The 13,561-nt window shown below is 39.3% G+C and overlaps 1 protein-coding gene across 1 annotated transcript in view; it reads right to left on the bottom strand.

Annotated features, from left to right (window-relative positions):
- Positions 1-13,561, bottom strand: part of CNTNAP4 (contactin associated protein family member 4) — a 261,201-nt gene that overhangs the window by 124,860 nt on the left and 122,780 nt on the right. Inside the window, exon 4 of the mRNA XM_034638501.1 lies at positions 6,430-6,577. Within this exon, the coding sequence (XP_034494392.1) occupies positions 6,430-6,577 (148 nt within the window). The remainder of the gene's footprint in view (positions 1-6,429; positions 6,578-13,561) is intronic.

The raw sequence follows: 13,561 nt of genomic DNA, 5'->3' as shown, positions 1-13,561 counted from the left end.
AAAAAAAATAAAAAAAAAAAAAAAAAAAAGAGTAAGTCCAAAAAGTTTACTGCTTTTCACTTCTCCCCCTAACCGGACATGTGGTGAGAGGAGACAGAAGACAATGATTCAGTTCTCAGTGTCAGTAGCTGGCACTTCTCAGGCTACTTTCTTGCATTTCCTTTTAATAATGTTTTCCAAACGAACCTACTGATGGAAGTCACTCCAGCGTTCAACAGTTTTTATATTATAAAATGCATATTTTTATTTTTTTAAGTTGACATGAGCTATGTAATTGATAACTTGCTTCCATTTGTTAAATAGAATCCATAATTTTCTCTTAAACAGTCTGGATTTAAGCAAATAAACACAATAGTTTCTATATTGTATGTCGTTCCTCAACTTCTATAGATCTCTTCTCTTCCAGGCTTCTCAGTTGTCCCCGTGTTCTGTGTCTGGTCTTCCACAGACCACACATGCAGCCAGGTTGGCAGGGAAAAAGCCCTCCCGAGGCTCACCAACCCTGTTCCCCTTCATTCATTCACCTACCAGAAGACTCATACCAAAGAAAGAACATCTGACTACCATACAGTATCGGTACTCCTAGTATGACCACCGGGAGAACGGCTGTTCCAGGAACAGGTGGAAGTGTCCTCTGACCCAAAAGTGAGGTGTCAGAGAAGTTGTCAGAGACTGTGATTCCACTGCTGAGAAAAGGCAACAGGAGAAAGACTTATCTCCATAGAGAAATGAAGGCTGCACGTGCGGTGATTGCCCCGGGCACCGTGCAAAGGTCCCAGGTCTAGAAAAATCATGAAATCATGGTATGTTGAAGAAATGGAAGTGGTTCAGGATGGTTGGACAGCTGGAGGCTCTTACTCTGTTGAGGATGAGGAAAGGAAGTTCACGGGCTGCAAAATGAGGATGTTTACACACCTAGAGAAGAGGAACTTGGGATTTACACTAAGGGCAATTGTCGCAGCAATGCATCCACAATTAAAGAATATCATCTGTGGCTTTACTGCCACTCCCTCAGGACATCTCAGACACAGTCACTTCTACTCAGTTTTGTTTTCTTTCTCTGCCTTTGTTTACCCATTGGTTACTTCCCTTCAGGACACTTAGTAGAGCAGTATTTCTTTACCGTCAAACATTTTCTCTTCTTTTTCCTTCTTCCACAAGTTATTTCCTTACCCACATCTCTTGTCTAGCTCTATAAACATGTTCACGGCTGCTATGGCCAAGACATCTGAAATTTATACTTTCTCTTTGAACCTATAAAATTTAGCTTCTCCTTCTCTCATTACTCAGGAAACAGCTTCCAAGTTTTCCAACATAAAAGTGGAACATGCTCTTTGATATGGATTTTCCATTCACTTGATGTTCCTTCGTAACAAGTTACTGCCCTAACTCACCCGGACAGAGGGTAATAAAATTATGTGTGGCTCTCACAATAGCCACGGTCCCTGCAATATTCACAGGAGCAGCTTGTATCCATAACTTCAGTGAACACGTGCAGGAGGCACGGGGCGGGGGGCTGGCATAAAAACACATGCTACCTGAGAAACAGCATAGAGGACCCACTTTAATTGTGATAGAAATGCATCTCTCCTTTTCAAAGACATAAGCAGCTGTCCAAACACAGCACTTTATACTTTTATTCTTAACAGTAATGCAGTAATGGAAAGCTATGATTTAATAACAACAATATTAATATAGGTTTCAATTATATACCTTCGACTGAGAACATTTAGAGTTCTGTGTTCCCCAGGGTTGCATTCAAGGAGTCAACAATGGAATTAACGATCTCCCCTGTGCCCTTTCAGAGCTCGTTCATTCTCCACTGGCCCTCCCATCACGGCACCAATTTCCAGATGCTTGTTCCAATCCGATAACTCAGGGACCCTCCCATGCAATCACTAAGCTCTCTTAATTCAACATCCTTGGTACATTTGAGTCTGATTTGAGTCAAGAGAACCCTCTCTCCTGATCACTGGTCCTCTGGTTTGAGGCTCCACGGTCACTGCATACATGAGATCAGAAGCCTCCTAACCGAGCTGCTCTGTGTGCCACTTCCTTCAGCCTGAATGACCATTCTCAAATACAAACCAATCCTTTGACCAATTCTCGTCTCTGTCTCTGTGCTCAACTAGGGTATGTCCCTTCTCCTATTTGGTCTGTCCTCCCAGGCTCCCATGTGAAAAGATCTGCATTTTAGTTTCAAACCTCTTGCTATAAACGTTCTTATACTAATCTCAATTCATCAATCACTTCATTCCTCACATCCTACACTCATGCTACAATATTTTACACTGAGTTTTTATAATTTTTATGACATTGCCTCTTCTGATCTCTGGGGTCGAACACCCCATGTTAGCTGCTGTAAGTGGTTGTTTTTACATGTACTCAGGCACATAGCCCCTCACCCTACATCTCCCTTTCTCTCACTGAAATTAATAAGCAAGTTGACAGCAAGCTGGAGGGTCACCACAGACCCCCTGCTACAGCTGTCATACATGGTGTTCTTACAGGTTACCTTGACAACATGTACATTCCTTTTTTGGCTTTTATTGTACAAGTACTATAAATTTTGAGTTTTTTAACTGTAGCATTTTAGATAATGTTGCGTTTGTGCTTTGTTGTGTAGAGAGAAAGGACTGTATTGAATAAACCTAGGGTTAGAATGCAAAATAGATTACCTATAGTAATAATTTCCATTTATTAGGATATATACATTATTTAAAATTTATCCCTATACCCACTATCTAGTAGAGTTCTCTTTCAACAAGTGTCAATAAATATTTAAAAGGTAAATGCATGTATGATTCATATAGTTGTCAAGAGCACAGGCTTTAAGAAAGTAATGGATGTGAATTTAAATCTTAGATCTGACAGAAACAGTCTATGTAATCCTGAACAAAGTTCTTGATTTCTCTAAGGTTCACTTTCTCCCATGTCAGGAGACTTGAAGCACCCTGGTATACACTGCTCTCGAGTGAGTGGCTCAGGCAAAGCCCAAAAAAGACTCATATTAACTTGGTGCAAGCAACATGGACACAGGCCGGCAGGTGCATGCAGTCCTCTAGACCTTCACAAAAGGCTCACTTAACTGCCAGCATGGGCAGGTATCCTGTGGCCGTGACCCAGGAGAAAGACTCTGACCACTCCCCAATACCACTTCTCCTTTTTATAGGGACTGTAGGAGAATGGCCTTGTATATCTGAAGAAAATCCGGGCTGATCTTGGATCTGGGCTACTCAGGGGAGTTGCAGACAAAATCTTGCAGCTGTGTTCTTGGGCTGATAGCACCTGCACCTCTTCCTTCTGAGGACAAGGGGAGCTGATAGTCCCACCTATTTCTGTACAGGCAGCCCAGAGCAAGCCACAGGGCTCACTCAGTGGACAATTCTGTTCCTCTCCTCTTAGTCCTGCATAAAATGGTAATATTCAAGCCCCTATTTCACTGTGTTGTTAGGACTAAATCAGAAAATGCCTAGAAAGAAAATATCTGATACATATTAACTATTTAATAAATGATAGTTACATAGAATCATGTTTTAGTAAATTCATATTGTGCAAGGCTGATACTATGAACAGGTAGAGAATAGAAGTATAATCCAAGAATTAAAGTCCATTTGATCAAAGACCCTCCCTTAAGGCACTCACATTCAACCCATCTGGAGGTTAGTTTAGGTTATCTATGAGAATACTTTTCCATTATTTATATGTTTTTCTCTTATTCTAAATTATACAACAGAGCCTATCATACCCTTTAACCACAGGTGTTTATGTTTGAATTTAAAATCTTATTGGCCCTTGGTACTGCTAGTTCAGCAGCGGGTCAGTGAGAAGAGCAGGCTGATTAAATGCATGGACAATGCACTCGCTGCAAGAAACAGCAACTGAAGTGGCAGGAAAAAGACTGCTCCGTAGGGCTGCAGATCGATGAAAGTGGAGGGAGACTTGAGTCATCGTGGAGCGTGTGGCAGAGAGAACTCAAAGGAAGCTGTTTTTCAGCAGTCACGTCTATACGGACATCATGAGGGGTGCTTTAGTCTTGGAAAATGAGGGTCAATAGTCTTATTCAACTGATGTTGAATTTACATCCTAGACTGACTGTGCATTAAGTGTGTACAACGGGGAAAATTGCTTCATATTTCTAAGACTCTATTAGATGGGTGATTTTTAGGATTATGTTAGAAAGCCTACAAAAACTACACCTGACAGAGAGTAAGTGCTCAAGAACTGTTACCTATTTTTATACTGCGATAAATAAATATTTTGCAAGGTGGATACTCGGAGTAAGTAGAGAATGCAAGTATAAATATGAAGCATTTGAAATTTGTTTTGCTGAATTATCCATTGCATAGCATGGGCTTTGCTAACTCCATGATCCAAAGACAAATAAGACTGACTGTCTGGGTTCTATGTTCCAGAATTGCAATTTGGGGTGGGATATTTTTTTAAAGGATGGTTTTATTCAAATGGATCATTGCAAAGGAGGAGCTAACACATAATAGGAGCAGCTAAGCTGAACTGCTGAAGCCAAGAGATTAAATGGGCAGACAGTAAGAAGTAAGCTGCCCAGGCTCATCTCTGGGATTTAACAGCTGGACGGAGCTGGAGCCTGCACTTGGGTTCTGGGGTGCGGCAGACCTGGCTGCGAACCCAGCTCAGTCACTTCCCGTCAGTGTGGCTTGAGCAAGCCATCCTCCCTGAGCTTTTAGGCCACCTCGTTTGCAAAGTCGGAGAATGGAATAGTTATCTTATAATATTTACCCAGAATTAAAAAAAAAACTATAAACTGTTAATATAATGCTAGACATATAATAAGCACTCAAGAAAATGTTGCTATTTCTAGCATTAAAAAATTAATACTATTGGAGGATGCCTGGGTGGCTCAGTTGGTTAAGTGTCTGCCTTCAGCTCAGGTCATGATCTCAGGGTCCTGGAATAGAGTCCGGCATCAGGCTCCTCACTCTGCCTGCTGCTCCCCCTGCTTGTGCTCTCTCTCTCTGACAAATAAATAAGTAAAATCTTAAAAAGAAAAGGGGGATGGATTCCTGGGTGGCTTAGTCGGTTAAGTGTCTGCCTTGAGCTCAGATCATGATCCCAAGGTCCTAGGATCAAGCCCTACATGGGCTCCCTGCTCAAATGGGGAGTCTGCTTCTCCCTCTCCCTCTCACTCTGTGTTCTCCCTCTCTCTCTCTCTCTCAAATAAATAAAATTTAAAAAAAAATAATACTATCGATATTAGTATTATTGCTATTATTATTATTCCTATTAATATTCATACTGTGATCACTATTCTGTAGGCACCAGTGGGAACAAAAGCCTGGTCAGTTACCTTTGATGGTGGGGGATTGAGGTGCCAGGAACATCACCAACCAGTGCAAGGAGACCTGCAGTCTGTACACCACGGTTCGTTTGCCTGACACAGTTCAGACAACGTCAACAAGTTGCCTGCCCCCTGCATGATATGCCTTTCCTTCCTGCAAATAAAGTGAACCAGAACCTAACCTGACTTACATCAAAAAGTGAAAAATATGTGTGAAAAAAACCTTTTGTGGCTAAAAAATAAAGGTTCACTAGAGGAACAGAGATAAAGAGGAACTGAACAGTCCCAGGCTCTTTTCTGGATTCTTCTGTGTGCTAGGTGTGAGATGCTGGACAAATTACGGACTCTCTCCAAACCTCAGACTGCTCATCTGATAATTGTAGATCATATTAACTAACTCATTGGTCTATAATAAAAGAGCATCTAACAGGATGGTGTGGCTTGAGGTAGGCTATCAATAACTCTTAGGCCCCTACCCCACAAAAAGATATAATAAAATGCTTCATTAAGAGGAGACTAAGTGAAATCTGTGGTTTCTATCATTTTTTATGTGAAAGTATTTCAAACACATTTTATATTTTGGCAGAGGTCTTTACCTTTTCTATGAATTTATGCTGAAGGCACAGCACGTTTATAAATGAGTTCTGTGGCATGTTATTTTTAGGCTGGAGAGACAAACATTCTTTGGTGTCCTGACATTTGACTGGTTATACTAAATGGAACACTGTATCTTTTATTAAATTCAGGGTGCCTAAGTGAAACATCATCAAATATAGTCCATGGGGGGAAAACTCTAATATTTGAAAGTCAGGGTCTAGTTAATAATATGAGATTTGGCTAAATGGATTCATATGTGTTAATAAACAGGTATCTGCATCTATTTATCTCTGTATGGATCGATCTATCTATAAAATGCTTTCATTTCTGATTTAAAATATAAAGCCAAACACTAAAGTCAATATTGCCATGTCTGGGCACAAAAAAAGCTTTCCACAAAAATCATTCCTGTTTTTACATCTCTTTACATAGCTATAAAGTCAATTTCAGCATGCAGGTTGGCTTTCAAAACATCTCTTTTGAAATCTATGCCAGTGTGTTAAACAAACACTTACTGTATGCACACCCAAACACCTCGATCCGCATTCCAATTCTGCCCCTGGGGTTCCACTCTAAAGGGATGAAGCGCAGAAATCGGGCTTTGATAGAAGGCTGGAGTCTATAGTACACAACACTGTCTGCATTTGCATTTCCTGAAAAGCCCTAGAAGAAAGGGGAAAGAAGAAAATCAATGCATCTGGAGAATATCCGTTTCACCCTTTGACCTAGAACGTCAATGAACAATGTCTGACTTGCTTTTTTACTGTAAAAATGGCTACCTTCTTCAAGAAAATCATATTACCAGTTACACAGTAATGTCCCTCCATCCACAGAAGGTACGATTGCCCAGGCTTTTCTTTATACTGAGAGTAGTTGAAATTCTACCTTCCCCATTAAGCCAGCTTTCAACCATGATACTCTAAATAAACTTTGTTTCTATAGAGTTTAGATTCAACATAAAAGGTATTAACATTGTGAACAACACCAAAAAAAATTGAGAAAATCTTCTTCCAGTATTCAGAAAGTAGGATCGGATTCAGCAAAGAAGTTGCTGGCATCACTGATGAATGATAAAACTTAGGACACGTTTCTTTCATTTTCTCCTCTTACGAACATAAAAAAAAATATCTCCTAACACTCCATTCCGAACAGTCTGATAACAGGCTGTTCAACTTCACGGCACTGCCGGATACGCACAGTAAGAATTGCTACACGTCAAAGTTATTTAATAAAAAAATAATAAAACAGAAGCACCAGTATTAAAAAAATGTTAACGGAAATTGGAAGCAATAATAATTTGGAAAGACCTATAATTATACTTACAGACGCCAGAATTTGAAAGCTAGAAAGACCTTGAGAATGATGCTAAGCTAACACAAAGTGCAAACGAGGAAATTAAAGGTCAGAAAGGTAGAAAATAGGGGCATCTGGATGGTGTAGTCGGTTAAGCATCTGCTGAAGCTTCAGCTCCAGTCCTGATCCCAGGACCCTGGGATGTAGCCCTGTGGGCTTCCTACTCAGCAGGAAGCCTGCTTCTCCCTCTCAAATAAATAAATAAAATCTTAAAAAAAAGAAAAAAAGGCAGAAGATAACCTTCTGGTGTTTGTACAATTGTAAGGTGAGACCAAGAGCTACCTTCCTTCCGCCCTATCAGGGTGCATCTGCGTAACACATAGCTCACCTGCAAAACCCACACGCTACAGCACCTAACAGCGGAGCAGCTTTTATTTTCACCTTCCTGACAAATGGAAGGTTTCATATGTGGAAATGTTAGAGGGAAACAGAAGCTGTTCTCAACAATGTATATGTTTTATTTCTTCTCCTTCTCTGCTACCCACCTTCCCTTCCTCCTGCTTCTTTTTCTCCTTCTCCTCCTCCCCCTGGCTTTTTTTGTTTTTGTTTTTTCCATACTGTAACAATCAGCGTATGCTAGAACAAAATTAGCGATCTATTCAGGCTGGTAGGTCTGCTGACCATGACTGGATCAGCACAGAAGGTCAACTTCATGTAGGTTGCACAAGGCAAAGGTGAATACATTAGAAATACCAATACACAGGGACTCTGCTCATTTACCTACTTTTTGTTCTAGTTTACAAATATCTCTTTATCAGCACTTACCAAAACATTTAAAAAAAAAATGTTTGGTGGTCCATAGTCAAATTAATTGGATTTGACTCCCCTTATCAATCACTTCTCTACCTCCTGCCACCACCTCACCAATACTCCACACACCCAACTCTCAGGCTCACACACCACAGGCCTTCTGTGATGACACCTCCAAATGATATTCAAAATCTGGGCATCTGTCTTCATCTCAGCTATGTCCACCCAGTTCCACAAAGCACTGCCTCACCCGAACTACCTCAGTGACCTCTCCTCCTTTTTGGTTCTCCCGTTCCCTGTCACCATCCCCATCCACAGCCCTAATCTCTTCCCCTTTGAGCGGTCAGGAATATTTTTAAAGGTAAACTAAACTGTGTCACCACCACCCCTCCCTTGCTTCATTTACCACTTAGAACAAAATCCGAACTCATTATCAAATATATAGTCTTTGACAATACCCTCCATTATGCTCTCACCACACTGTACCCTGTAGAACAACCAAGCTCGGTCCTGCTTAGGACCTTTGCACCAGCTGTCCACACTACTCTGAAATTTCTCTGGAACCAGCTCCTTTTGCCATTTCAGGCCTTGGTCAAAATATTACCACCTAAGTCAGACCCTTTCTAATAACACCTTCAAAAGCAATGTACCTGGCATACCCCTGCATCTTATCTTCCTATTTTATTTTCCACATATTACTCATTATTTGGGGTCTTCTTCTGTTTGATTATTGTTTATTTGTTTATCTTACCCCACTAGAAGACTAGCTTCATTAAAGCGAGGACCTTCAGTGGCCTTCATCCATAGTACCTAGAACATGGCTTGGCTTGAAGAGGTTCACAATAAAGATTTGTTGGATGTGTACATTGGGGAAAGATTGGGCTTAAAAACAAAACAAAGTTCAACAGGTTTCTTGATTACAGAACCTCTCAGAGCATGTCGAATATGAATGTGCAAATGTGCACTCTATCTCCCATGACCAAGATAGTTATCCAGTATGTTTTCAACTACTAGGCCCACATTCCTGGCTACTGTTTCCTATAACACCAATAGGAGAATACTGTTTAAACCCACAGATATTTTAACTCTGATAACCAGACCCTTCTGGAAAGGCCCATTCTTCCCACAAAACTTTATACTCTGGGCATTGGTGTGTGTGTGTGTGTGTTTATTTACAGGCTCTCCAAACCAGGGTAATGTGCATCCAGGGTTGAGGCCCTGGTCCATCGACATTCAATCCTAATCGGACCCTCTTACACTTCAATCCTATTTTCCTGGGTGCCACTGGCAGGCTAATACAATTTTGATTTCTTTCAGTGAACAGCTGGGTGATGAATCAGATAACCCTCCAAAAGATCTCATATTTTTCCAACATTAATGTACGTTCACAGATTTAGATAGATGCTGCTATGATGATCTCAACATCTTAAGGGATTAGGAGAAAAGATGCACAGTGGCAGTGGCAACAGACAGGTAAGTGGAATGGGGAGGTCTACAAATGGCAATCTTTCACATTTTACCTGATCGATTTATGAGTTATTTAAATTTTAAGAACATAAAGAAGATATATAAGGTACTTACCTTGTGTATGTAATAAAAATATCTTGGCACCTTCAAAATTTTAAGCAGGTTTTTCTTACAAAGGGCAAGGGAAATTGTGAGGTGGAGGGTATGGTATTTTTAGCACATTCCAGTCATATCTGGATTTTTTAAAATGAACATGTATTAATTTTATAATTAATTAGTAAAATGAAGTAAGGCGTAGACACAGAAAGTGTGTGTATATGGTGACAGAGTAGGCAGAACATTATTTTGTAATGCTCTGAGTACCTTAAATTTAACTTCCTAGTATCAACATCATTGGGGGAATATGCACCATTAATTAAATATTATTTAACTGAACAGTAATATTTGTCTTGTCGTGCTCTCCATGTTGAAACTTTTTCAATACAAAGGATAACAACAAAGAATTTGCTGTGGAATTCTGTATTTAATGGGCATTTTTTCAGAATGTTAGTGAATGAGGCATGGGTTTGATGTTACATTACCCTATAAATGAAAAGTTCTAGGCATACTATCAGGTTCCAAATGTATTTTCTTTGCCTAAGAGATATTCCTCAAATTGCTATGAAGATTTTTTTCATACCATCACAATTCATAAAAGAACATACGGATTTAGGGGCACCTGGGTGGCTCAATTGGTTAAGCATTGGACTCTTGATTTTGGCTCAAGTCCTGATCTCTGGATTGTGGGATCGAGCCCCATGTCAGGTTCCACACTTGGTGTGGAATCTGCTTGGGATACTCTCTCACCCTCTCCCTTTGGCCCTCCCCCCCACTCATGCTTTCTCTCTAAACAAAATGAATAAATCTTTAAAAAAATAAAATAAACTTAAAAAAATAAAAGAATGCATGGATTTAAATTACTCTTTTAAAAATACAATCTTGGGGCGCCTGGGTGGCACAGCGGTTAAGCGTCTGCCTTCGGCTCAGGGCGTGATCCCAGCGTTATGGGATCGAGCCCCACATCAGGCTCTTCTGCTATGAGCCTGCTTCTTCCTCTCCCACTCCCCCTGCTTGTGTTCCCTCTCTCGCTGGCTGTCTCTATCTCTGTTGAATAAATAAATAAAATCTTAAAAAAAAAAATACAATCTTACTATGTGGATGTTTGTCTTCCCCTTGATTATAGATTCAGAATTTTGGTGTCTGTCAGAATTACTTGAGAAGCTGTTTAAAAATGCAATTTCTAGATCCTGAGCCTCCTGTGCTAAGTCTGTGAGTGGGGCCTTGGAATCTGCATTTCTAATGCATACCAAGCCAATTTGTGCTTTTGGTCTTTAGCTGGCTTTGAAATTGTTTCTGGCTTGTGGATAAACCATGTTTTTCCCCTCCCTACATTACTATAAAACTTTTCAGAGAAGGAAACAATTTTAGGAGAAGGGTTCACTTGGGTTAACTTCCAAAGAGAGAAATAAGTAGCAAATGTGTTCTGCGCTATCAATCTAAAAGTCTTCAGTGTGCAACTCTGTGTCTCAGCATCAGGTGCAGAACTATATTATGTACCTGTAATGTTTCCATCAACCCTATAAAGTAGTCATTTTTGTACCCACTTTAAAGCAGAAGATAATGAAAATTACAGAGGTTGTGTGCCTAAAGCCACACAGCTAAGAAGTGGCAGAGTAAAGATTTAATCCCAGGCTTTTCTTGATGCCACAGCACATAATTTAGCTAAACTATCAGTAGGCCTCACTCTTCCAGAACATGAAAGCAAACAACCCACCCTAGAGGAAGCTTGGTATTTTATTGGAGGCTCCCCTCACTTTTTCTCATAATTTACATTTAAAATCTTTGACACATTGAGAGTAATGCAACTTAGATGATTGCTGAACATAGCTCTACCAGTTAACTTTTATAGACAAAAGGATTGTTCTATAAACTTTACATTTGCTCAAAATCATTGGAGTAGAATACAAATAAAAGACAAATGTTCAATAATCAATAGGACTCATGCATAAAATGATAACCCCCTAATAGATATGGAATGTAAAAGAATATGCCAGTATTTCATCAAATATATGAGATATCTATAAACAGAAGTAAGGTGATGTGTCTTATGTGACAAAAATCAAAAGGCCTTAATTGTATTTTTCTTTTCTTTGAGGCTTGATGATTTTCGAACTCAATGAGGTATTTGTATATGGTTTATAAATGTACTCTAACCAAGATAATTTATGGAGTTAATGAATTAAAGTTTTCACAAGATTTTAAGTATTTCCATAATGATTCTAAAGTTTATGAAGAGGTGTAATAGCATTAATCTATTTTATCAATATTAATTGAGCAACTCATCTGTGAAAGTCAAGATGCATAAAGGGAAAAACCCATACGGCAGTTCATAAGGGGATCCAAAACACTGCTGCAATATATCAGAAACACGGGACCACTTACATGTAGTTCTACAGCAGGCTATGTAATTACATAAAAATTGGTTTCACTCCCACCAAAATAAACAGCAATACTAATATAAATTCAACATGACAAGCAGGCAAACATGCAAATCCCCTGACCTCTCCTGTTGTGTGAATTCATGTGACTTACATATGACCTATTTCCAAGTACAACTCATTTTGACACAGTCAGCTGACACGCAGACACGAAATGCATCATAACAACATACTGTCTAATGGAAGTCAGCCCTTTGTTTTATGATGTTGGTTATAAATATTTACCAAGTGTGCCAGTGTGCCTCCCAAGAGGTTGTCTTGTCTAAAAACCAAAAAATGCAAAAGAAAAGCAAAGAAAAAATAAGAACTCCTGAAAAGCAGGGAACTTGCTAACATAAATCTAGATAGGAATAACTTTTAAACATATGTTGAAAAAGACTATTGTAACTGTATGTATAAACACTGATTCTCTCGAGTGTGAATGCCATTCATTTACTGTAATAGAGAAATAGCAATGAGAGTACAGAAAGCAAATTAGAAAGTTAAGTTTTATCCTGTGTATATGATAAATCTCAAATTTCAAAATAAGAATATAGAATTTTATTAATATAAAATTTGTTTCTACCACCCCTCTCTGAAAATATTCACTATCTTTAAAATATTTATTTGAAGGGATACCAAATTATTAGCAATATTTCAGTAAGGTCCCATGCTTTGGCCATTTTATTAGAATCTGTGGAGACACCAAGTTATAAAATACACTGTTTCAGCCTTTTTAGCATAGAAATGTTTCAGTTCTCAGGATGGCAAGATCAAGTGGCAAGAGTGAAAAAGCACATGAAAGATTCAACCTTGGCTGTAGTTCGTAACTATTGTTCAGAGATAGCAATAAATTGTTTTATGGAAGACATGCGGACAGGTCATTATGCTTAAATTTATATTAGGGTAATACATGTCCAGTTTTGTGGAAGACTAAGGTTTTATTAAATGAGATGAAAAATAAATTCTAGCTTAAAAAAATAATCATATTATGGTTGGTAGACCAGGAAATTCTGAACAAGCCTCCTGCTAGAAAAGCTGTACAAAATGAAAACCAGGGAATGAAGTGCTAAAAGACAATAAAACATTAAATGTCCAAGATCTGGGAGAAGAAGAAAACCTAAGAAAGTGAGCCCTACTTTTGAGACCCTTTACGCTGTCTAGGATTCCTGAAGAGAACCTGAGATAACGAAGCACCTGACCAGATCTTTTTACAACCTCATAGGGTTAAAGACAAAACTTTAGTTCTAGGTCCCCCAAGGATGAGAATATCCTGTAAGCTCCCTACAGCTTAGGATACAGGGTAAGTCAGAGACAGACAACTCCTTACAGGTACTAAAATTTAGCCTCTATCTTCTCAATAATATTAAGATGATCAGAGATGTCTAGTGCTCATTTCTTTTTTTTTTTAAGATTTTATTTATTTATTTGTCAGAGAGAGAGAGCACAAGCAGGGAGAGCAGCAGACAGAGGGAGAAGCAGGCTCCCCATTGAGCAGGGAGCCCAATGTGGGACTCAATCCCAGGACCCTGGGAATATGACCTGAGCTGAAGGCAGGAGC

This window comes from Ailuropoda melanoleuca, chromosome 12 (genome assembly GCF_002007445.2).
Source record: "Ailuropoda melanoleuca isolate Jingjing chromosome 12, ASM200744v2, whole genome shotgun sequence".
NCBI classification, from domain to species: domain Eukaryota; kingdom Metazoa; phylum Chordata; class Mammalia; order Carnivora; family Ursidae; genus Ailuropoda; species Ailuropoda melanoleuca.
Note: the sequence above shows the minus strand (reverse complement) of the source record. Positions and strands in the feature narration are given on the sequence as shown.